Here is a 25,220-nt window from a genome sequence, read left to right as displayed (position 1 = left end):
CTACACCTCTTCCCACAGGCACCCGCCCCTGAAGTGGGCACAGGACTTGGGCTGGCCAACCCTGATATCCCACCCTCCCCCTGGCCACTGTGATGAGCTCACAGGCAGGTTCAGAGCCCACCAAAGACATGCCACCACCTTGAGCTTGAACCCCACAGAGGAAGACACGAATGTGGGCTGAAAGCTACTGGGACTTCCTGTCCCCAACAGGGGAGGGGCTGCTAGAGAAACAGACCAGAGCAAAGAGAGGGAAGAGAAACTGAGGCCTGGAGCATGGATGGGTCTGAAGACAAAATTCAAGTCCCTGATTCCAGTTGTACCTGCAGCCACACACCCCCTGGACCTCCCTGTGAGGGGCCAGTGAGCTTGGTGGCCCCGTGCTCTGCAGCAGGAAGAGCCCTCAGTGACACTAACCATGGGACCTGCAATGGCGAGGCTAAAATAAGGGAACGGGCCAGTCACAGTGCAGCAGGACAGCAAAGATGTTCCTGTCCTATGGCTCAGAAGCCGTCACCCCTTGAGAGTCCACTGGAAGAAGCGCTGGTGGGGTCAGAGCTCCAGGGAGCCCGGTCTGGAGCGGCCGAGTGCGGCCATGAGGAGCCCCGTGCCCGGGCCAGCTGTCTCAGGGACAGGCCTTGCCCACAGAGGCTCTCTCAGCGGGGACCCAGCCACCAGGCCGCTCGCTGCCCTGTGCCCTGCGGGTCAGAGGAGCAGACCAGCTGCCCCAGATTCAACTTAGGGCCTCGAGGGCCGAGAGGCCAAAAGCAGAGCAGGAGCGGAAGGGGCGGGGGCGTCCCCAACTTCCTGCTCTGCACCCCGGGCCCCACTCTAAAGAACCTGCCTGGGACAGATGGAGCTGTCCTCCCCACTGTGGGGGCTCCAACCACCCTAGGTGGCGGCGGGTGGGGCTGAGAGGCGGCTGCTGTGATTCAGACTCCCAGCTCCTCTGGCCTGGTGAACACACCCCCGGGAGCTAACAGCGCAAATGTGCCAGAACTCCTGAAGTTCTTAAGAGGGACTGCCCAAGACCCCACCAGCCGATCCCTGTCAACTCCCAGGACCCTCAATCTGCCATCGGCCCTGCCAGGACCCGACCTGGAAGAGGAACAGGCCCAGCAGGCCTCTCCTCCAAGGCTGTCTCAGGCGTGTCCTCAGGACCCTGGACCAGGAAGGCAGATGCTGTGGGCAGAGCTGGCCAGCGGCACCCACGGACCAGGAGCCATGGACACAGAGCTGCCTCTCCCCGTGAGGGGGCTGTGACTGCGCCCCCTCTGTTCATGGAAACTCCCTGGTGTGTATGCGCATGCAGGTGTATGTGCAAGCATGTGTGTGGTCCTCGGCGTCTGCACATGCATACCTGTGCATGCATGTGCATGTTGTCTGTGTGTGCAGATGGCAGGCAGGTATAGGGTGGGGTGGGAGGGCTCCTCGGGAGGGCTCCTCTGGGGAACCCACCATTCTCTGGGGCAGGGGTGCGGCTCCATGACCTAGACCTGGCTGAGCAGAACATGCTGCCTTTCGGGTTACACTGATTCGTTAGCTCGGGGCCAGGCATGTGATCCAGCCAGGCCCAGGAGACGCAACCCTGGACACCTGCTGGCCAATACACAGAGAGACGCGCCCTCTGCTGCAGTGGCTGTGCTGGCCGGCGGGGCCTTGAGCCATTCTGCCACATGGAGTCAAGGAGTAGCTGAGAATGAGCCAAGGCAAAGAAAACCGGGTGGTTTGCCCAAGAGGCTCCGGGTGCTCTGCAGTCAGGCGCTGAGATTTAGCGTACCTACCTATAAAATGGGGCACCCTACTGCTCATCCCAAGCCCCCACGGGGTGGCTGGGAGGATGGGAAAGGCCGGCACAGAGCAGAACAAGACATCGCAGACCCTCCGCCCCGGCTACCTGGGTAGGCTTGCCGAACCACTTCCAGAGCTGCCGGGCAGGCAGGAAGGCGGCGATCTTGGGCCGGTTCTCCACGGACGGCAGGCGCTGTCGCTTGGCCAGCTCCTTGGTGGTGGGGAGGTGGACGCCCTCTCTCTTCTTGGGCCGGCTCTTGGCCCCGGCTCCGGCCTGTGCCTTGGGCGGCAGGGGCTGCGGGGGCTGCAGTGGGGGCTGCGGTGGGGGCGCCGGCACCTTCTTGCTGGGGGAGTGGGCCGAGGTGCGCGCCTTGCCGGCCTGCTTGGGCGCCTTGCTGGGCAGGGCCGGTGGGACCGAGGGGCCAGCTGCCGGGGCAGGGGCCGCCTCCTCATCTGAGCTGCAGGAAGAGTCGTCTGTGGTGGAGGAGGAGGAGGAGGAGGACGATGACGACGACGAGGAAGAGGAGGAGGAGGACGAGGAGGAGGATGATGATGAGGAGGAGGAGGAGGAGGAGGAAGAGGAGGAGGAGGAGGAGGAGGAAGAAGAGGAGGAGGAGGACGAGGAGGACGAGGAGGAGGAGGAGGAGGAGGAGGAGGAGGCCCTGGAGCTGGAGACGGTGCAGTCCCGGCCCCCGCCACCCTGGCCTTCCTCCTCTCCGTCTGTCTCTGAGCTGCTCCCACCGCCGCTGTCGCTGCTGCTGCTCTCCGTCTCCTCGGCCCCGTCCTGCGCAGCCTGGCCCTTGTCCGGGCTCTTGGGGATGCCCGGGTCCTCGAATGGGAGCCCGGCCCCCGGCTCCTGGGTCAGGTCGCTGTCCCCAGCCTTGGGCCGGGCCGCCTTAGGCTCACCGCCGCCAGCGGCCTGGGTGTAGCTGCCCAGCACCAGCAGGCCCTTGGGCTCCGGCCACGCCCCGGCCCCGGGCTCCTCCCGCAGCAGGAGAGCCTCCTTGGCCTTCTTGCTCTTGGGCGACGTGACCCCCTCATGGTCCAGCTTGACGAGCAGCTCGGCCTCCTCCCCAGGCCTGCGGGCACCCTTGCTGGCCGCCTCCTCGGCAGCCCGGGCCTTCTTGGGCTTGGGGCGGGTGGCAGGCATGGTGACGGGCACGGTGACGAGGGGGGCGGGGGCGAGGGCTGCGGCAGGGGCGGGCAGCTCCCCAAAGGGCTCAGGAGCCGGGCAGCTGGCGAAGGCGGATGGCGCCGGGCTGGGCTGGGGGGGCGCTGGGCGAGCCTTGGGGGCTTTGGCACGCTTGTCCAGAGGCTCTGGAGGGCTCTTCTTGGAATTTGGGGTGCTGATCGGCTCTAGGGTCAGTGGGGCACTAGGGACCTCGTCCGTGGAGCCCCCCTCCTCCAGGACGGCGGCTCTGTCTAGAAGAGAGGAGGAAGAGGCACAGGTGAGGCCGGCTGGGGCCTCCCAGCCCCGAAAGTCCGTCTGCGCCCAGCAGCCTCGCGGAGCCTCAGCCCGCGGAGTGGCCCGAGTGGTCCCTGGTGACCGCGGCCCTTAGCCTGAAGCACTTTGCCCCAGATTGTGAAGCAAACACCCCGACAGGTGAGCGCGCCCCCGAGCCCTGGTTCCCTCAGCTGCTGCGGGGGGAGCAGCCTCTGAGCAGAGACCCACGTGCAGCAGCCCCACACGCCCCTCTCGGCAACGTACCGCCCTTGGCTTTGGCACTGGGTCTCCGCCCTCGACCTCGCGCCTTGGTGCCGGGCTCCTCAGACCCTGCTGTGCCCCCATCTTTGCTGTCCCCGGTGTCTTTGCTGGTCTTCCGGCTGCGGCGCTTGGCGCTCGGCACCAGGAGCGCCGGGGACGGTTCAGCACCTGCAGGCAAGACGGACAGCGGTCAGGCTTGGGCCTCCACGCTCCTGACCGCCAGCACGTTGTCTGCCGGGAGAGCAAGCAAGGAGAGGAAGCCGTGACGCTGCGGAGCTGACCCCCCTGGCCTGCCCGACGGCCGCGCAGCTGGGAGGGAGGCCGTCTGCAGGGACGGCTCCATGGGGGCCCCTCCATAAGTGGACTGGGGGTGCTGAGCAAAGATGCCAACTGCTGTGGTTCTGATGAGCCACTTGGAAGACACTCGAAACCACTGGGGTTCAGGACTCCCGCAAGTCAGGCAGCCCGGGTCCGACTCCCTGTCCGCCCTACCTGGTCACCGGACCGGGGACGAGGCCTTCTACCTCTTTGAACCCGAGTGTCGTACTGGTCCAAGGGGATGCTATCTCCCGACACACGGGCCTGAGGCAAGAACTCAATGCTATGACGGACAGAGTCCAGCACCGTCAGCAGGTACTGACCAGGTTCCCACAGCCGGGGCCCCCTGCCTGGGGCTGCCCTCAGGGGCCTTGGGACACGGAAGCTGGGGGACCTCTGAACCCCTTCTCCTGAGCCCGTTCTGGGCGCCCCCGCCCACGGTTTCTGCCTTTTCTGTCTCCTGTGCATGCAAATGGCCCAAACAAGAGAGCCCAGGCCAGGCGTAGGGGACAGCCGGGCGAGGGCCCAGGGTGGCACGGGACCACCACTCACACTGGATCTTGTAGTCGGGAGGCAGGAGGCGGATGTGGGAGAGGGGAATCCTCCCCGTGTCTCCATCGTCGAACTCCACAGTGATGAGGTCCCCGTCGTCCTCGAGGCCCAGCAGGCCTGTGGGAAGGGGCAGGGTGAGGGGCCTGAGAGCAGAGCCGGCCCCGGGGGGGGGGGGGCTGGTTCAGGAGGCTTGCGGGCCGATGCTCGGTGGTGCAGCATGTGGGCATCGGAGCTGAGAGGTGACGCCTGGGGCACGGGCTCCCCTGGTCCAGCCACACACGTCCTGTGCCACTCACTCCCAAGACATCCCCCCAGCAGCACAAAGGAACCCACACACGTCCTGTGCCCACTCACTCCCGAGACATCCCCCAGCAGCACAAAGGAACAGCAAGGGCAGAGGAAGTGGGCCCGTGGACAGCGGCAGGTAACAGTGCCACCGTTTCAGAAGACATCTGGGTCGAGACTCTGGTCTCAGCTCTCTCTGCTCCGTTGGGGCCCAGAAGGGGGTGGAGCTGCCCAGGAGGCGGCCAGGAGGCAGCCAGCTTTCACAAGGGAGCCCACAGAGGCTCGGACCCCGGAGGAACCAAGGTATTCCGAGAGAAATTAAAAAGATCATATATCTACAAAACAGGAAGTTAGTTTTCTAAAAACTTATTGACTGCTTGACCTGTGGTGGCACAGTGGATAACATATCGACCTGGAATGCTGAGGTTGCTGGTTCGAAACCCTGGGCTTGCCTGGTCAGGGCACAAACATACATAGGACAAGCAAGCAGTGGACAACTAAAGAGAAGCAACTATACGTTGATACTTCTCACTACCCTCTCTCTCTCTTTTTTTTTTTTCTTTCTGAAGGTGGAAACGGGAGGCAGTCAGACAGACTCCCACATGCTCCTGACCGGGATCCACCCGGCATGCCCACCAGGGGGCGATGCTCTGCCCATCTGGGGCGTTGCCCTGTTGCAACCAGAGCCACTCTAGCGCCTGAGGCAGAGGCCACAGAGCCATCCCCAGCGCCCGGGCCAACTTTGCTCCAGTGGAGCCTTGGCTGCGGGAGGGGAAGAGAGAGAGAGAGAGGAAGGAGAGGGGGAGGGGTGGAGAAGCAGATGGGCACTTCTGTGCGCCCTGGCCGGGAATTGAACCCGGGACTCCTGCACGCCAGGCCGACGCTCTACCACCGAGCCAACCGGCCAGGGCCACAAGTAAAATCTTTTTAAAAAATTATTTTAGAGAGACAGAGAGGAAGGAGAGAGAGAGGGAAGCAGTCATTTGTTGTTCCACTCAGTCGTGCACTCATTGGTTGCTTTCCTATTTGCCCTGACCGGGGATCGAACCTGCAACCTTGCTGTTTCGGGATGATGCTCTGACTGAGCTAACCAGTCAGGGAAACAAAAAGTTATTTAAAAAGAAAAAAAAATTCACAGAATAGAAGGAACTCCCAGGAATTTTTTTATTTTAATTTTAATTTTTTTTCTGTATTTTTCTGAAGCTGGAAACGGGAGAGACAGTCAGACAGACTCCCGCATGCGCCCAACCGGGATCCACCCGGCACGCCCACCAGGGGCAACAATCCGCCCACCAGGGGGCGCTGCTCTGCAGCGACCAGAGCCACTCCAGCGCCTGGGGCAGAGGCCAAGGAGCCATCCCCAGCGCCCGGGCCATCTTTGCTCCAATGGAGCCTTGGCTGCGGGAGGGGAAGAGAGAGAGACAGAGAGGAAGGGGGGGGTGGAGAAGCAAATGGGCGCTTCTCCTATGTGCCCTGGCCGGGAATCGAACCCTGGTCCCCCGCACGCCAGGCCAACGCTCTACCGCTGAGCCAACCGGCCAGGGCCTCCAGGAATTTTTTAAATGTTAACAGACATTCCAAAAATTCAACAAAAGAGCTAGAAGGTACACGTGAGGAGACTACCCCGGGAATTGAACAGGAGTAGGAATGGAACACAGAGACACCAGCGCCCGGGGCCAGCAGAGGGGGGTAGTTCTAGAAAAAGAGCGAACGAGGGGAGGAGGACACTCTCACGGAAGCAACTCCAGGTAGCTGCCCGGAACAGAGGAAACCTGCTTCAAATCAGTGGCGCTTCCCAGACAAATCCCCTGCACGCGGCAGGAGAGAGCACCCCCCCACACACACACACACACCCACACACACCCACACACACACACACCTCCAAATCCAGGAATAATGAGACGATCCTAAAAGTTTCCAGAGAGGAAAAAAGTTTATCAATATTTGGGAACGATCACGGCATCGAACTTCCCGCACCACGTTGGAAGCCAGATAAAAGCAGAACAGTGACTTTGAAAATTCATTTGCAACCTAGAATTGACCCAGCTCAACTATCTCTACAGATTAGGGAAGGAGAGAAATTTCAGACATGCACATACTGGAGGAAGTGACCTACCTACCGAGACCTTTTCCTCAGAACGCAACGGGAAGGCCCCCCACTAGCACAAGGAACGAGACAATAAAGAGCACGACATGGTCTGACCAGGTGGTGGCGCAATGGATAGAGCATCGGACTGGGATGCGGAGGGCCCAGGTTCGAGACCCCGAGGTGGCCAGCTTGAGCGCGGGCTCATCAGGTTTGAGCAAAGCTCACAAGCTTGGACCCAAGGTCGCTGGCTCGAGCAAGGGGTCACTCGGTCTGCTGTAGCCCCCCCCCTACCGTCAAGGCACATATGAGGAAGTAATCAATGAACAACTAAGGAACCGTAATGAAGAGTTGATGCTTCTCATCTCTCTCCCTTCTTGTCTGTCTGTCCCTCTCTCTGTCTCTGCACAACATGGGACCTTGCAGAGCAGTGGGACTCTCAAGACGATGGCACGAGGGAGTCCTGAGAGTGACACCCCTGAGGCAGGCCTGGAAGGCAGCTCTCTATGGTCCAGGGGACAGAAAGCTCTGGGAGAACTGACTCAAGAGGAACGCTTTCCATGGCGAGAGGACTTCCTGCCCAGCACCTGTTCCCATCTTCTGGGTACATATGACGTCAGCTAACCAAGGGGCAGACTATACTTGGCATTTTGGGGGGGGGGTGGTGATGTAACAAACATCCATATCCCCATCTTCTGATGTTTGGGTTTTGCAATAGCTAAGGGTGCGCCCTTTGAATGTCTGCTATCCACACCTACGCCTCTGGGGCACCTGTTTTTTCTGTCTACCTATAGTTTTCTATCTCATCCTGCTAGCAACACCCCTGCTTACTTGGGGGAAGCCACCTTCCCATCTCTCTCTGGCCCTGTGTAAAAATGGGGAGCCAACCTCGTTCATTACCGTCAGGGACGAGCAGAGAACCCAGGCCCACCGATCAGACTCCCACGCGACCCAGGCCTGTTTGGGACTCCACCCTAGGACTGATACGGGAACAGTGAGACGCTCTCTGATGACAGAACTTAAGATGGAGAAACAAGAGTCCCCGAGGAGCCGGGTGTGACACCAGCACAGCTGGAGGCACTGCAGACAGACCCGGAGAGCCCAAGTGCTGAGGGCCCTGCAGGAAAGGGGCCTGGGCCAACACGCCCGCTGCCCAATGCCTTCTCAGTTACACGAGCCAAAAAGATGCTTCAGGCTTAAGCCACTTAAGAGTTGGGTTTTAGGGCCCAAAGGAACCCATCCCGACACACTGGGAAATGGGAAGGGAAGTGCCAGGGCTGATGCCGGCCGGGGGAGGGAAGCGTCCTACCTCGGACCACGGTGCCAGGGTAGAGGCACCGGTACTGCTGGCTCCAGTACGCTGCGATCCTGGTCCCTTGCGGCAAGAAGCGTGTGGAGGCCGGCCGCACGTCGATGATCTGCAAAGGCCGAGGCTGAGCACCTGGTGGTGACCAGCACCAGCCCTCTCCTCCCTCCCCTCCCCCACCACCTCCGCTCACCGCCTCCTGCAGCAGCTGTTCTAGGCAGTAGATGTGGGGCCGGTTCCCACGTTCACCCTCCACCACCACTCGGTATCTGCAAGGCCAGGACAAGAGTTGGGTGGGCCGGGAGAGGTCAGGGACCTGCCACAGGGACCCTTGCACCGCAGCCTCCTGGCCCTGCCTGCACAGCACCGAGACAGGACGTCGGAGCTGGAGGCTTTACTGATGTGCTGTATGAACTCTGGCCTCGGTTTCCTCATCTGCACAACAACGGGCTGCAGATCCCAGAGAGGCCAGCACACTCTCTCCTGTCCCCTCTCCCTCGCTGAGCCACTGGCACCTCTGAGGGGACTGTCTTCCCAGAGCCAATGCCCAGTTCTATGGGGAAGAGCCACTCAGAGAGGGGAAGCCACCTGCCTGCAGAGGCCAGATGTCCCTGGATGCAGCCCAGTGAGGGCCTTCAGGGCCTGAGCCAGGTACGCCCTGCAGCCCCGGGCCTCCACGGCCCCACAGCCCGCCCCCGCAGCCCCGGGCCTCCACAGCCCCACAGCCGCCCCCGCGGGCCTCCACAGCCCCACGGCCTGCCCCCACAGCCCCGGGCCTCCACGGCCCCACAGCCCCATGGCCCGCCCCCCCACAGCCCCGGGCCTCCACGGCCCCACGGCCTGCCCGCCCCCGCAGCCCCGGGCCTCCACGGCCCCGAGGCCCCAGCAGCCCTGGGCCTCCAGGGCCCCACAGCCGCCCCGCAGCCCCAGCCCCGCCCCCGCTCACATGTCTGGCGAGTGCACTGTCTGCACGTGCCCGGCGTACAGCAGCTTGTCGTCCATGGGGATGAGCACACGCAGGCCGTCTTTTAGCTCGTCCTTGTCGATGATGCAGGAGCGTGGGGCTGCGGGAGGGGACAGTGAGGTGGAGCTGCAGACCCTCCCTCCCTTCCGGCCCTTCCTTCTCCCCAGCCTGCCCGGCACTCTCAAGAACAGGTGCTGGGAGAGCCCACAGGGCACATGGGTCACGTATGTGTGCCCAGACAGGCCTTGGGCAGGGACGTGCACATATGCACCAGCATGCATGCATGGGGGTCCACGTCTGGAGAGACCCCAGGTGGGTGGAACAAGGTGACAGCCTACACATGTTGCCCCTCCCCTTCCCAAAGACCCCGACCCTCTGAGCCTGGGTACCAGGCTCCGGGTCACCAGCACCCACTGCTGCTCCCTCAGACACCACTCCAGGACTTGCTGTCCTGGAATGCCATTTGTTCTGGTAGAAACCGGCCCCCCCACAGCCAGACTTCCCACAGAAAGGGCTTCAGAAGCCTCTTCAGTCTCCACTCTCTCCTGAGCCTCTAGCACATGTCCGTAAGAACACTCCTAGCTAGCTGACCAGTCCAGAGGAGCACAGTAGTCCATGGAGCAGTGGACCCCTGGCCATCCCATTCACATGGTAGCAAGCCCAGCCCAAGTCAGCCCTGACACCCACTGAGATTGAGCAACTGTTTGTTACACAGCAGTAGCTGACTGATACACTCCTGATAAGGTGAAAAAAGTTCCTCAGGGCTGGCCCAGACCCTCCCCTTGCTCCACCTTGCCCCCCAACCCAATTCATATCCTCAATCTCTCCTCCGAGCTCTATACACCCAGATCCAGGTAGCTACTAACGTCACTTCCTTGGGATGTCCTCTAGGGACCCCAAATTCCAGTCAGCACAGCCCACCATGTGATTTGCCCCTGCTCCCCTGTGACCTGCCTTGGAGACTACCCGCCCTGCCCACACCAGTCTGCACCCCTTCCTGTCTCATCTGCTCACACAACCCCTCTACTCCCCCTCTCATGTGTTCAGACCCACCCCATCTCCCTCCTGCTGTCCCCACAGCAGCCCCTCTGTCCTCACCTGGTTCCTGGCTACAACCCCCACCGAGCTATACCCTTGGCCCGCCTCAGGGCCCCATTACAGAGCTCACTTCAGAACCAGCCTGACTGCCCCACACTGACTGCTGCCCGTTTTCCTTTGGGCAAAGCCCAAACTCCTCGCCAAGGCCCACCGGGGTCAGAGCAAACTGGTTCCACCCTAGCCCAGGCTGTTCCCTCCCCCCTGAGCCGACCCAGCCCGGACCAGACTGGGTTTCTATCAGTTTGCCCCGAGACAACGCCCCACCCAACCTCGGGGTCTTTGCACGTGCCGTTCTCTCTGTCACCCTCACAGGCCGGGTGATTTCCCCAGGGGAACATCCCGCACCCCCCGCCCCATTCCAGGCCTAAGCGCACCCAGCACCGCAGGTACTGACCAGGAGTGAGTGGCCGCTCCACGGCCCCGCCACGCGGCAGGTGCTCATCCTCGGAGAAGCTCGAGTCCTGGTTGGGCTCAAAGTCCTCCTCAGCAGCCATGCTCTCCATCAGCTTGCTCACGGCTCCCCCCTTGCCCCGGTTCTGGGGACAGAGCACAGCAGACCACCAGCTTAGGACGGGGTACCTACATCCTGCCTGGCTGGGGACCCTTCCCTGGGAACTCTGGGTCCATCAGGCCACAGTGGCATCTGCCACGTATGCAGTGTGGGCGCCCACTGAGTCCCCCCCAAAGCCAGAGGAGGACAGAACGAGCCATCGCCCGCCAGGCCAGGGCCCGTACGTGCTCAGTGCCAAGCACTCAGTACTCAGTACCGTGCTATGTTTATCACACCCAGGCAGGCGCCTTGGTCCCCTCCTTGGGGAAACTGAGGCAGGCACGTCCCGGCGTGACCCAGCTGTCCTTTAGACCAAGACATGCACTCTGGGGGCTGGGCGAGCCTCACCTCCTTCTTCACCTCCTTCCCTTTGGCCTTGGCCTTGCTCCTCTTGGCGGAGGCTGGCGAGCCGGTGTGAGGGGCCCGGGCCTCGGGGGGCAGAATGGGCGCACGGGGCGTGGGCAGCGTGGCTCCAGGTCCAGCCTCCTTCCCCTTCTTCTTCTGGGGAAGAAGCGGCAGGGGCTCCGTCAGAGGCAGGGAATGCCCGGCCTCCGCTTCCTCCTCCGCCACGCGACACCCCCCCCACCCCCGCCCACAGCCGCCCTTCTCCCTGCAAGACCTGTCAGTCACACCTGGTTCACTACTACCACGCATACATCGCTTGTTTGAAAAGAAAAAGACAACTAAGGGGTGTGTGTAAAGCGTGTCTGCGCATGCAAGTCACTCTCCAACAACCCCGTTGAAGCAGAGGCACCTAGAGCCCCCAGTAGCTGCATGTGCCCTTCCAGAACCTTCCATAAGCACAGACGCCCCTGTGAACACAAAGGCTGGGCAGACATGTTGGGGCACACACAGTGGTTTTTTTTTTAAACACAGTGGGGTTTTTTTTAACGGACGGAAATTTACCGAAAGTCCCATTTTGCAACCCCCACCAGTATGTCTGGGTAAACATCGAGGGAGCCTCTTTTTATTTTAACAGCTGCCCGGCGTGACGAGGTGTGGGGGCTCTGCGACTCGACCACCCCCAACAGCGCCTCCACGGTCTCGATCTTCCCAGTGACGCCAGAAGAGACAGGGCCAGTCAGCCCCATGGGCGTGCTCCTGGACGGAGCAGTCAGGGGCGCTCACCGGCTGCCCCAGTGGCTTCCAGACGGCGCATGTGACCTTCCACGCGCCCCAGAAGAGAGGGGGCGCTGCACCATCCCAGGTGGTGAAACGGGGCGGGCTCCCACTCGTGGGTGACACGGAAAAGGGACCAAGTGTGTGGGGACTGTATGTGGCTTCACTTAGCAGAGCAGAGAACTGGGAGCAACCTAGACTGCCCAGCCAGCACTTTCAGAACTGCTGGTGCGTCCAAGACCTAATCCCAGCTGTCAGGGTGGCACCGTCCCGTCCCGGGGAGAGACACTGCCAGGGGAAGCCGTCACAGGGGCCGCGTGTGCGGGGAGCAGGCTCCAACTGCAGCCAGCCTGGCCCTGGCGCAGGACAGTGGGCGGTGGGGATGTGGGGGCGGGATGGGGGCCCACTTTGTGCTCTTTAAATAAGAGACACGCCCACAACAGCTCGACCCAATCAAGGGAGCAGAGCAGGCGGGGAAATGAAGAAACAGAGAAAGATAATACTGGGCTCCTGTTACCATGACAACAGGAGATGAGTGAAAGGCAAAGCACAGGGCATTCAAAGGGACAAAACAGGAAATGTTACCTAAATAATTAAATAATTAGAAGGTGCTCGGCTTAATCCCTACGGGAGAGGGTGTATACATACATATAAGCGTCGTTTTCTGTCTGATGAACTTTTTAATCCTGTTTACATTTCTGGCATTATCAGAAGGCATCTGCCCTGGCCGGTTGGCTCAGTGGTAGAGCGTCGGCCTGATGTGCAGGAGCCCCAGGTTCGATTCCCAGCCAGGGCACACAGGAGAAGTGCCCATCTGCTTCTCCACCCCTCCCCCTCTCCTTCCTGTCTCTCTCTTCCCCTCCTGCAGCCAAGGCTCCATTGGAGCAAAGTTTGCCCGGGTGCTGAGGATGGCTCTGTGGCCTCTGCCTCAGGCACTAGAATGGCTCTGGATGCAACAGAGCAACACCCCAGATGGGCAGAGCATCGCCCCCTGGTGGGCGTGCCGGGTGGATCCTGGTCGGGCGCATGCAGGAGTCTGATTGCCTCCCCGTTTCCAGCTTCGGGGATAAAAAAAAAAAAAAAAAGAAGGCATCTTGGGAGGGGGTCAAAGGATAGCTCTTAAGGTGGTCATGTTTCCTTTTCCGTAACGTGTCATTAAATAGTTCGTCTTTGCACGCATGGGGCATGGGGATGACAACAGCAAAGAAAAGTTGTAACTGAGGGTTATTTCCATTTTCTTTGCATTTTTCCATTGATTTGAGAGAGGGGAGGGCGGGAGGGAGAGAAGCACCAGCTCATTATTTCACTCCATCATTCCGTTCAGTGGCACACTCGTCCGCTGCTTCCTGCACGTGCCCTGGTCAGGGGTGGAACCTGCAACTTCGGGCACACGGGACGCACCGTCCGCTGAGCCACCTGGCCAAGGCCTTTCCTTCCTTCTCTGCACCTTCCCAATGACTGTGCTAACAGGCAAAACTGGTCACTGTCTCCCGCTTCTGGGAGTGTAATCATTTCTTAAAATGAGACAAGAACTCCAAATGTGACCGGTTCTGCACACAGAACAGAGCTGTCTGCGGCTGCGGTCACTGTGATGGTGAAGACCCTTGGCCGCTAAGCGGCCGGCAGCCAGCACGGCCGTGGCGGGAGGGAACGGAAGCACGGGCTGGCCAGACACGGGGGCGTCAGGTTGCCATGTCGAAACACTGATTTTAAAACAGTAAAATTAAAAAGCTCATCATCTGGGAACACACAAGGTAGAATGCCAACTATAAAAAAATGGAATCAAAGTATATAAAAAAAAAATCAGTGGTCATTCCTGGGGTAAGGGGCCGCGGGGTCTGATTTTTCCTTTTGTTGACAATTAACCTGTTCTGTTCCCGTCTCTCACTGTGTCCCCAGAAAACGAGGACTGGGCCGGATCCTGGGCCACCCACTACAGAGCCACCACCGAGGGGAAGGCCTGAGGAGGTCACGTGGCTCAGGGTAAAGGCCCAGCCTCTGGTGACCACTAGTTGCTATGACCTAGGGTAGGTCACAGGACCACTTGTGAAGTGGTTACCATGAGGAACCTGCTACATGTGGTTTTGTAAGCAGTCAATCCTGATGTAAGAAATATACATTTGGCCCTGGGTGGATAGCTTGGTTGGTTGGAGCATCGTCCCGAAGCACAGAGGTTGCTGGTTCAATCCCCAGTCAGAGCACATACAGGAGCAGATCGATGTTCCTCTCTCTCTCTCTCTCTCTCCCTCCCTCTATGAAATCAATGAATAAAAATTAGGAAAAAAAAGAAGATAGGGGCCTGACCTGTGGTGGCGCAGTGGATAAAGCGTCGACCTGGAAATGCTGAGGTCGCCAGTTCAAAACCCTGCACTTGCCTGGTCAAGGCACATATGGGAGTTGATGCTTCTTCCTGCTCCTCCCCCTTCTCTCTCTCTCTCTCTCTCTCTCTCTCCCCCCTCTCTAAAATGAATAAATAAAAAGAAAAAAAAAAAGAAGATACACATTTGGTCTCTGACCCCAGTTTGTGACCCCGAGCTCCTAAATCCCTAGGAATTTCCTGGGTCTGAGCAGCCTCTTTTATTCCACTGAGGTAACTCTTGGTCCTTCAGGGACAAGAGAGGGGCTGGAAACTGTGGTAACAGTCGGTCCTGTCCCTGTGAAGAAGCCTCCATAAAACCTCGGAGCAACGTGGTCTGGAGAACCTCTGGGTGGTGAACACCGGGAGTGCCGGGAGGGAGGCGCGCCCAGAGAAGGCAGGGCAGCCCCGGCCCCGGCTTCCAGACCCTGTCCTGTGCGTCTCTTCCACGAGCTGTTCCCGAGTCGTGTCCTTTATAATAAACCAGGAATGTAAGCACTGTGTTTTCCGGAGTGTGTGTCGTCCCAGTGACTTATCAGAGGTGCTGGGAACCCCCGAGTTACAGCCGGTTGCTCACAAGTGCAGATGGCCTTGGACTTGCAACTGGTACCTGAGGTGGGGGGCGGGGGACAGTCTTGTGGGACTGAGCCCTTCACCTTGTGGGGGCAGCACCGACTCAGGCAGTCAGTGTCAGAAGTGTTGTGAGTACAGGAAGCACGTTTTCCTTTAACAGTAAGTTAAGGATATGTGGTAAAGCGGTTAGGACACGCCTGGGCCCCACCCTGGGTCACCTGGTATGACTCCCATCAGTATCTATTACTCCGGCACCTTCTCTCCAAGAAACCCTTAGCGGTGAGCGCAAATTGAGAGGCTTGTGAGTGACACCCACATGCAGCCCCTTCTTATCAACCTTTCCCAGGAAACGAACGCAGCCTCATCCCTGTTTGTGACCATCTCTGGAGGGTCACTGTCATTTAACTTTCTCCTCCACCAGGGATGTGGGGTGGAGAGGCCCGAGGCAGAGACTTCTGCCGAGAGCGGGCACCAGGCCCGAGGGCGACCACCTCAGGGGGGACGAACAGCCGCTAGCGTCCTAGCAGAAAGGGGTACAGGTCGCATCTCACTGGGTGCCTTGATAGCAAGTGTTCTCACTGCACAGAGAATTCGGGGCCTCTGTGAGCTTGGATGGGAATAAAGAAAGCCTGTCTCTATTTCCATGTACCTCTGAAGAAGCGCGATTTCCCTTCCGATGTGAGCATAGGCCACAGGTCGCAACAGGACCAGCACTGCCTGTGACTTTGTCACCAACAGAAATCACTGCCCTGTAGTGCATGACAGTTGCCACAGAGACCTCACAACCTCATGTAGGCCCATCACTTCCAAGTGCCAGCACTCGCTGGGGCCACCCGGCTCCTCATCAGGGGCGCTCCTCTTAAAGGAGCTGGACGCAGCTCACAGAGGGAGGCGCTGGCATTCTGGTAACTGCTGTTTCCTTTGGGGTCCGTGCACCTCACACGTTTGGAACGTTATTTAAAGACAGGTGGCACAGGGCCTGTGCGAGGAAGGAAGGCCGGCTCTCCCTGCAGCCGGCTCTCATGCTGCTCCTGGTGGACTGGGTCCCGGGCCCTGTGGTGGACATCGGAGGCCCCTCCCCGCGGCCCCACCCCGGTGCTGAGCCCCTACCTTCCTGGGGTCCTTCCTGTCCTTGGCTCGACCAGTGTCCTTGCGTGGGCTCAGCGGGCCACCCTTGCCACAGCGGCCGGGCTTGGTGACGACAGGCGCCGTGGCACTGGGCGCTGGGGCCGAGGCTGAGGCGTCGTGCAGGAAGATGCGCTCGCTGCGTCGCCGCGTCCACAGGTCGTCGTCGCTGGCCTCCGGCCCCGCCTCGAAGCCGGGCTCCTTGGGGCCCCGCAGCCTGCGGGCCTTGCGCCCCTTCTCTGCGGCCAGCTTGGTCTTGTCGGGGCTGGTGGGGCCGGGACCACGGGCGCTGGGCAGGGGTGCGGCCTGGGCGGGGCCCGGTTCCCCCAGACCCTTCTTGGGCCGCAGCAGCCCGGCAGGTGACCGCTTCCGCACCTTGACCTCGCTCTCGGAATCCGTGTACTCGAACTCTGTGCCTGGGTGTGGAAAGCGGGAGATGAGCACACGGCTCACGAAGCCCTCCCTTCCGACCCACCCAGAGGCCCCGGTCACCAGCACAAAGCCCCCTCGGCCGCCTAGACTCTGCTCCCCACACCTCCCTCCAGGGCATCGTGTGGGAATGTGGACATTCCTGCTTCTGCCCCTACAAGCCTCTCCTCTGCCCCCTGCATGCCCCGTGGAAATCCCAGAAGCTGGAAGAGGTGAGAGGAGGGCCCCACGCCTGCAGACAGCAACTCCAGGGAGGCAGATGGGAAGCCCAGGTGAAATCTCCGAGCCTGGAGGGGCCTCTGCTCCCTTCCTGGTGCCGAGTATCCGGGCTGGGAGGCCCCTGGCACCCACTCCTCTTGACAAGGGCGGGGCCCTCACCTGAGCCCACGGCACCCTGGGACCCAGCCCCTCCTCTCGGGCTGAGCCACACCTCACTTCCCACAGCCAAGGGGCAGCCCTGAGCCGAGCCGTGAAGGCGGCCCGGGCCCCGGCCCCAGCCCCAGCCCAGCCCCGAGCGGCAGGAGCACTGCTGCCCCGGGTCCTCTGCAACCTTTGTTTCCTCCAGCGCCTCTGCCTGAGACCGCCCCTGCCTCCGCCCAGGGACACGGCCTCCTCTGAGAGGCTTGCGCCCTGGGGACTCTTGTCCTCACGTCCTGCACCACAGGCACACACGACACTGTGGGGCCCCGGCCCTGTAAGCCTATCCCATTCCGCTCCACCCCCAACTCCACCCAGACACAGACCCGAGAGTTCTCCCGGAGTCCCGAGCCTTGTCAGCTCGGAGCCTGGCCCAGAGCCGGTGGCCAGAGGAAACTCCCTGGGGATGGGAGCTTTAAGGTGTACTCCTCCTCCAGGCAGGTGCCAGGGTTGCGAGGTCTGTGACAGCCCAGAGCTGACACCACCCCAGAGGAGGGCTTGTCCCGAGTCCCACAGCACATGAGTGGAGAAGCCAGGGCCAGAGCCCTGTCCTCCTGACCCCTGGGCAGCAACAGCCTGACACGGGGGCTCTTGCAGGAGGCCCGGCACCATGGCCCCACGCCCTGACAGATGCACCTGCACCAGAGGGACGGGGACAGGGGGAGGGGGCACACTCCGTGGGAAGGAGCCACTTGCAAAGCTTAATGATCCCGTTAATTAATCTTTTGTTAACAGACTTTCCGCTGCACAGGGAAGCAGCTGGGGGCTTTCATGGCTGATTAGAGTGCTGCCGTGAAACACAGGCTTCGGAGTTCTGCTGCGGGAAGGAGGGGAGGGGACCCCACCGGCTGGCAGCGCCCCTGCAGAAAACCCACACGCACAGGAGACACTGCACTGCACTACGGAGGGGCGGAGCGGAGACAGAGGGACACCCACTTGGGAGAGACCAGGTCAGAGGAGAGATGCTATTGAGACCAGTGGGGCAGCATGAATGGCCTGGGGCAGGAAAGCCAGTCCGCAAGGGCACAGTGGGGGCTTTGAGGGCATGGTGGGGACCAGGGTGATGAGCAGGAAGCCGAGACAGGGAAGGGTGTGCTGAGGCCTCCGTATCGCCCAGCGCTGCAGCTTGGAGTCAAACCCACATCCCAACTCCCACCCAGCACCCTGGGCTCCTGCCTCCTCCCAAAATAAGGCAGCGAAGGGAGGAAGAGGGACAGAACAGAAAAAACCAAGGGCAAGACACGAAGAGTCTGACAAGTCAAAGGATGAGGAAGATAAACCGTGCGAATGGGGCTGCGGGGGCCACACTGACATCAGACCAGAGCGACTGTAAGACGGAAGGTCCTTTAGACAAAGAAGGACATGTCAAAATGAGAATGTGGTCACTCTGTCAGGGAAACTTAACAGCTATAAACATACACAGATATAGTCCAGAAACACATATAAAAGATTATACATCATGGCCAAAAGCGATTTATCCCAGGAATGCAAAGTTGGTTCAACGTATGAGAAAGAAAAAATTAATATAATATACCACACTGATCGAATAAAGGACAAAAACCACATGAATACCTCAACAGACAAAAAAGAAAGTACGAGGACATTCAATGTTCATGGACACAATGACTCGATAAATGTCAAGGTGTCCATTCTTCCCAACCTGATGTACAGAGACAATGCAATCCCAAACGCAATCCCAGGAGGTTACTGTGTGGATACTGACGTCCTAATTCTAAAGTTTAAAGGGGGGCAAGAGACCCAGGACAGCCAACTGGATACTGCAGGAGAGAAACACAGTCAGAGGGCTGACACTGCCCAACTTCAAGACTCACTACAAAGCTACAGCATTCAGGACAGTGCCGTGCCGGCAGAGAAACAGAACGGCCCAGAACTAGACCCCTAAAATACAGTCAGAGGACTTTGACAAAAGAACAAAGGCAACACAGTGGAGCAAAGACAGCCTTTTCAACAAATACTGCTGGACATCCACGTGCAAAAAATAAAAAGAAAGAGGCCCTGGCCGGTTGGCTCAGCGGTAGAGCGTCAGCCTGGCATGCAGGGGACCTGGGTTCGATTCCCGGCCAGGGCACATAGGAAAAGCGCCCATCTGCTTCTCCACCCCTCCCCCTCTCCTTCCTCTCTGTCTCTCTCTTCCCCTCCTGCAGCCAAAGCTCCATTGGAGCAAAGATGGCCCGGGCGCTGGGGATGGCTCCTTGGCCTCTGCCCCAGGCGCTAGAGTGGCTCTGGACGTGGCAGAGCATCGCCCCCTGGTGGGCAGAGCGTCGCCCCCTGGTGGGCGTGCCAGGTGGATCCCGGTCAGGCGCATGCGGGAGTCTGTCTGACTGTCTCTCCCCATTTCCAGCTTCAGAAAAATACAAAAAAAAAAAAAAAGAAAGAAAGAAAGATAGAAAGCCTAGACATAGACCTTATTCCCTTCACAAAAATTAACACGAAATGGATCACAGGCCTAAATGTAAAACACAAAACTACAAAACTTCTGGAAAATAACATAAGAAGTAACTCTAGATGACCTTGGGCTTGGCAGGAAATCTTTAGAAACAACACACCAGAGATGCAACCCATGAAAGAACTGATAAACTGGACCACGTGAAAATTAAAAATTTCGGCCTCACAAAAATACCATCCAGAGAATGAAAGGACAAGACAGGGAGGAAAAACGGCCGTCCCAAATAGATAAAGAACTCTTAAAACTCAACATTAAAGTGAACAAATAGGCCCTGGCCGGTTGGCTCAGCGGTAGAGCATTGGCCTGGTGTGCAGGAGTCCTGGGTTCGATTCCCAGCCAGGGCACACAGGAGAAGTGCTCATCTGCTTCTCCACCCCTCCCCCTCTCCTTCCTCTCTGTCTCTCTCTTCCCCTCCCATAGCCAAGGCTCCATTGGAGCAAAGTTGGCCCGGGCGCTGGGGATGGCTCTGTGGCCTCTGCCTCAGGCGCTAGAATGGCTCTGGATGCAACAGAACAACGCCCATGATGGGCAGAGCATCACCCCCTGGTGGGCATGCTAGGTGGATCCCGGTCAGGCACATTCGGGAGTCTGTCTGACTGCCTCCCTGTTTCCAGCTTCAGAAAAATGAAAAAATAAATAAATAAATAAAAGTGAACAAATAACCTGATTTAAAAATGGGCCAAAAACCTCAACAGGTAACTTCCAGGAAGAGGGCAGATAAGCCCATGAAAAGATGTTCCACATCCATCCTCAGGAAAATGCAAACTGCAACAATGAAAGACTGTGACATGCCGATGGGAACGGCCAAAATTCCAAACACTAACCGGGAACACCGGTGAGGATGCGGAGCAACGGGACACTCAGTCACCCCTGGCGAGAAGGCACAGTGCAGCCACATGGGAGACGGCTTGATGGTCTTTTTTTTTTTTTTTACAGATTCAGAGAGAGAGTCAGAGAGAGGGATAGACAGGGACAGACAGACAGGAATGGAGAGATGAGAAGCATCAATCATCAGTTTTTCATTGTGACTCCTTGGTTGTTCATTGATTGCTTTCTCATATGTGCCTTGACCGTGGGCCTTCAGCAGACCAAGTGACCCCTTGCTCGAGTCAGCGACCTTGGGTCCAAGCTGGTGAGCTTTACTCAAACCAGATGAGCCCGCGCTCAAGCTGGCGACCTCGGAGTCTCGAACCTGGGTCCTCGGCATCCCAGTCCAATGCTCTATCCATGCGCCACCACCTGGCCAGGCTTAATGGCTTCTTACAAAACTAAACACATTGACCATATGATTCAGCAACCACCTTCCTTGGCATTTGCCCAAAGGAGCTCAAAGTTTATTACCCACACAAACCTGCACACGGATGCTCATAGCTTCCTTCTTAACAACCTGGACGTCACTAAAACGCCCTAGACGGCCTTCAGTGGGTGACAGGGAAAATAAACTAGGACAGGGGTCGGGAACCTAGGGCTCGCGAGCCAGACGTGGCTCTTTTGATGGCTGCATCTGGCTTGTAGACAAATCTTTAATAGAGAAAGTAATAACGTTAAAAATATAAAACATTCTGCCTGACCTGTGGTGGTGCAGTGGAAAAAGCGTCAACCTGGAAATGCTGAGGTCACCGGTTCGAAACCCTGGGCTTGCCTGGTCAAGGCACATATGGGAGTTGATGCTTCCAGCTCCTCCCCCCTTCTCTCTCTCTGTCTCTCTCTCCTCTCTGTCTCTTTCTCTCCTTCTCTCTCTCCTCTCTAAAAATAAATAAAAAAATAAAAATAAAAATAAAAATATAAAACATTCTCGCCTGACCAGGCAGTGGCACAGTGGATGGAGTGTCGGACTGGGATGTGGAGGACCCAGGTTCGAGACCCCAAGGTTGCCAGCTTGAGCGTGGGTTCATCTGGTTTGAGCAAAGCTCACTAGCTTGGACCCAAGGTCACTGGCTTGAGCAAGGGGTTACTTGGTCTGCTGAAGGCCTGCGGTCAAGGCACATATGAGAGAGATCAGTCAATGTACAACTGAGGTGTTGCAGCGAGAAACTGATGATTGATGCTTCTCATCTCTCTCCGTTCCTGTCTGTCTGTCCCTGTCTATCCCTCTCTCTGACTCTCTCTCTCACTCTGTTAAAAAAAAAAAAAATATATATATATATATAAAACATTCTCATGTATTACTATCCATTCATTTCCTACCGCTCATGTTCAAGGTTGCGGGTGGCTGGAGCCAATCACAGCTGTCCTCCGGGACAACACCACATTTTTATTGGATAATGTGTAACGTACAGGGGTCGTTGTGGCTCTCACGGAATTACATTTTAAAATATGTGCTGTTTATGGCTCTCTCAACCAAAAAGGCTCCCGACCCCTGCACTAGGATTTACTGAGCACCAAAAAGAAATGAGCTCTCTTGTCTGACCTGTGGTGGTGCAGTGGAAAGCATGCTGACCTGGGACGCTGAGGTCCCAGGTTCGAAACCCCGAGGTTACCAGCTTGAGCATGGGTCTCATCAGCTTGAGCGCAGGATCATAGACATGATCCCAGGGTCGCTGGCTTGAGCAAGGGGCCACTGGCTTGGAGTCCCCCCCCCATTAAGGCACATATAAGAGAGCGATCAGTGAACAACTAAAGTGATACAACTACAAGTTTGATGGTTCTCATCTCTCAAGAAAGAAGGACCCTGGCCGGTTGGCTCAGTGGTAGAGCATCGGCCTGGCATGCAGAAGTCCCAGGTTCGATTCCCGGCCAGGGCACACAGGAGAAGCGCCCATCTGCTTCTCCATCCCTTCCCCTCTCCTTCCTCTCTCTCTCTCTCTCTCTCTCTTCCCCTCCCGCAGCCAAGGCTCCATTGGAGCAAAGATGGCCCGGGCGCTGGGGATGGCTCCTTGGCCTCTGCCCCAGGCTCTAGAGTGGCTCTAGTCGTGGCAGAGCGACGCCCCGGAGGGGCAGAGCGTTGCCCCCTGGTGGGCGTGCCAGGTGGTTCCCAGTCAGGCGCATGCGGGAGTCTGTCTGACTGTCTCTCCCCGTTTCCACCTACACAAAAAAAAAAAAAAAAAAAAAAAAAAAAAAAAAGAAGGAAAGGGGAGGGGGAGGGGAGGAGAGGGAAGGAGAGGGGAGGGGAGGTGTGGGGAGGGGAGGGGAGGGGAAAGGAAAGAGGGAAGGGAAGGAAAGGGAAGGGGAGGAGAGGGAGGGGAGGGGAGAAAAGGGAAGGGGAGGAGAGGGAGGGGAGGGGAGAAAAGGGAAGGGGAGGGGAGGGAAGGAGTGGGGAGGGGAGAGGAGGGGAGGGGAAAGGAAAGAAGGAAGGAGTGGGGAGGGGAGGGGAGAGGAGAGGAGAGGAGGGGAGGGGAGGGGAGGGAAAAGGAAAGAGAGAAGGGAAAAGGAAAGAGAAGGGAAGAGGAGGGAAGGGAAGGGGAAGGAAGGGAAGAGAAGAGGAGGGAAGGAGAGGGGAGGGGAGGGGAGGGGAGGGAAGGGGGAGGGGGAGGGGAGGGGGAGGGGGAGGGAAGGAAGCTCTCAAGCCAGGAGAAGTGGGGCGGGAAGCCTGGCTAACTGAGAACGCAGCCCAACAAGCCCGGGTCAGCCCCAGCCCCAGCTGCATGCTCTGTGCGCCTGTCCTTCTGCACACACCCTGACTTCTGTGTGTGCTCAGCCAGTGTTCACACCTCTCATTGGTCAAGAGAGACCTCCTTGACTCCCCCAGCTGGGTCTGGGGCCTCCCTGAGCCCCCACAACCCTTCACCCCTTGGTACAGCTCAGAGGCCTCCCTGCTTCCAAGAACTGCCTGACATCTCTGGGAACCAGAAGGGGGCAAGCCAGGCCATGTGGATTGTGGGCCACTCTGCACAGCTGTGGAGGCCCCTCCTTGGGAACCGCCAGCCAGGTCCTCCGCTCAGGGTGGGGCCCCATGGCTCTGCCCCTGACTCCTCTGAGCCCAGGGTCCCCACCGGCAGGACGGGGCCGTGGAGCCACCGCAGGAAGCACAGCTGCCCCGAACGTACCCATCAGGCTCTGCCGTTCCTCCTTCTTCCGGGCCTTCTGCTTGGCCTCCAGCTGCACCACCGACAGGGACGGCCCCACCGTGGGGCTGGGGAGGGCGCTGGCCGCAAAGCGGGCCAGCAGGCCCAGCCCGCTCTCCTCCAGGCTGGGCGACAGGGCCCGCTCCCGGGACCCCAGCCTGTAGCCGCTGTCGGCCTCGTCCTCCTCGTCCTCCAGCTTGTCCTCCTCGTCCTCCTCCTCGGAGCTCTCATCTGGTGTGCAGAAAACAGGGGGCAGTCAGAGCCTGACCTGGGCGGCGCCGCCTCCATCGCCCCCACTCAGGGCCGGAGCGCCCGCCTAGCTCCTCACTCCGCACCAGCTGGGTGGGTCCAGGACCAGCCCACGCATCCCCCCACCCCCACCCCAATGGCCCAGCGCCCCATCAAAGCGAGCCCAAGCCATGGGCATCCCAGACGGCCCAGAGTGGGTGTCGGTCAGGGGACACACGGACAAGGACTGGAGACAGCTCGCTCCACGGTCTCTCTCTCTCTCTCTCTCTCTCTCTCTCACACACACACACACACACACACACACGTACAACATGAAGGCTGAGGAAGGAGGCAGGAGAGGAGAGAGGAGAGAGGAGGCCGAAGCAGGGAGCAGAGGGTTAGGACAGGGCCCAGGGGCTCAGGCTGGGGTTCGGGGCACAGGCGCCGGGGGAGGTCCCGGCAGCTGGAGGCCTGTGGGCTGGCGGCAGGAGAAGGTAGAGTTTGGTCTCCTCTGGAGGGAGGGGGACACCCCTGGGCTGAAGTCCTGAGCAGGCTCTGGGGTCTAAAGCTGGCTCCCAGTCCCATCCCCACTCTAGGGAGCCTGGGACAAGTCCCTGGCCCTCCTGGAGCCCTACTTTCTCATCTGTAGCACGAGGTGACCCTCCCAGCCCAGCCCGGCTAGAGGAGGGTCCAAACAGGAGCTCACATTTGTAGGAGAAAGCGCTTTGCAGGTGTGAAGAGAATTACACATACACAGAGCCACCTGTCCTGTGAAAAGAACCACTGTCCCCTCCACTGAGAGCTGACTACGCCTCTGGACCACAGTGGGCAGGGAAGGGCACCGGCCGGCCCACCCTGCACTGGGCCCGGGGCCCAAGCACTCCAACAGGGGGCAGGACTCGAACCCAGGGCCGGCTGCCTGTCCTGTCACCCACAGTCTAGTAGAGAATTCTAAAGGAGCCCTGTGAGTCTCCAGCTGGTGACTAGACCTGGCCCTGCCACTCTGGTCCTCAGGACAGAGGCGGGCAGGTGGAGGGGCGGGCTGTGGGCAGGCGGGAGGGAAGAGAGGCTCACGCTCGCACACAGGAACCCCTACCGAAGCTCAGTCTAGAGGTGCAGGCTTGCTCTGACCTTCCCTGGCTAACCCCACAAGGGCGGGCAGGCAGGTGGACTCTAACCGTCCCAAAGAGCACCTGCCCGGGAGTGCCCATCCGCCCAGAGCACCCGGGGTGGGAAGGGGCTCTGGGGGCCACTGGCCAAGGCTGGGCCAGGGGAGGCTGGAGGCGGATACAGTGTCTAGGGGTGGGGACAGTCTGGGCTTGGCCAGCTCCACGTTCTCCTGCCAACGCCACAGGCCACCTGTTTGCTCAGGTGCAACCCGGGGCGAGTGTGGCGGCCGAGGTGCAGTGAGGGCAGAGGCTTTCTCTCCACCGCGGGTCGGACTGGAGGGAGCCCTGTTCCTGCCCACTGCCCCTCGGCGGGGGGAGCGGGGGGGGAGCTTCAGGAACCTCTAAAAGGAGTGGAGAGAGGAGGGAGGCAGGGGGGGTGTTAGGGGGTGAGGAGAGGAGGCCGAGCTCCCTGAGCGATGCATGAAGCGGGATGGAGGCCGGTGGGCAGGCAGGCGGCAGGCAGGCAGTGCACACTTGCGATCCATTCACATTGCGGACGTCACACGGTCTGTCTCCGCCCCAGTGGGCCACAGCGGCAAAGCAGGCTAAGTGTAGGCAGACTTTCGACAGCGCCTGGGCCCTCCACATCGGGCCCCCTGGGGGTGGCGGGCGGGGCTGGCTGGGCTGGGGGCACAGGGTTGGACCGGTGGCCAACTTTCCCTTCTACAGACAGCCTTCCCT

The 25,220-nt window shown here is 59.5% G+C and overlaps 1 protein-coding gene across 6 annotated transcripts in view; it reads right to left on the bottom strand.

The window, feature by feature from the left end:
- The window catches only part of TNRC18 (trinucleotide repeat containing 18), a 90,000-nt gene that overhangs the window by 2,426 nt on the left and 62,354 nt on the right, over nt 1-25,220 (bottom strand). For all 6 annotated transcript variants that reach the window (XM_066273447.1, XM_066273448.1, XM_066273444.1 and 3 more), the window contains 10 exons: nt 23,125-23,373; nt 15,811-16,241; nt 11,001-11,153; nt 10,497-10,638; nt 8,987-9,104; nt 8,234-8,309; nt 8,044-8,152; nt 4,364-4,480; nt 3,497-3,661; nt 1,895-3,210 (listed from right to left, as the gene is read on the bottom strand). In XM_066273447.1, the coding sequence (XP_066129544.1) occupies nt 1,895-3,210; nt 3,497-3,661; nt 4,364-4,480; nt 8,044-8,152; nt 8,234-8,309; nt 8,987-9,104; nt 10,497-10,638; nt 11,001-11,153; nt 15,811-16,241; nt 23,125-23,373 (2,876 nt within the window). The remainder of the gene's footprint in view (nt 1-1,894; nt 3,211-3,496; nt 3,662-4,363; nt 4,481-8,043; nt 8,153-8,233; nt 8,310-8,986; nt 9,105-10,496; nt 10,639-11,000; nt 11,154-15,810; nt 16,242-23,124; nt 23,374-25,220) is intronic.

Source organism: Saccopteryx bilineata, chromosome 4 (genome assembly GCF_036850765.1).
Source record: "Saccopteryx bilineata isolate mSacBil1 chromosome 4, mSacBil1_pri_phased_curated, whole genome shotgun sequence".
NCBI lineage: Eukaryota > Metazoa > Chordata > Mammalia > Chiroptera > Emballonuridae > Saccopteryx > Saccopteryx bilineata.
The sequence above is the reverse complement of the archived record's forward strand: the minus strand, read 5'-3'. Positions and strand labels throughout refer to the sequence as shown.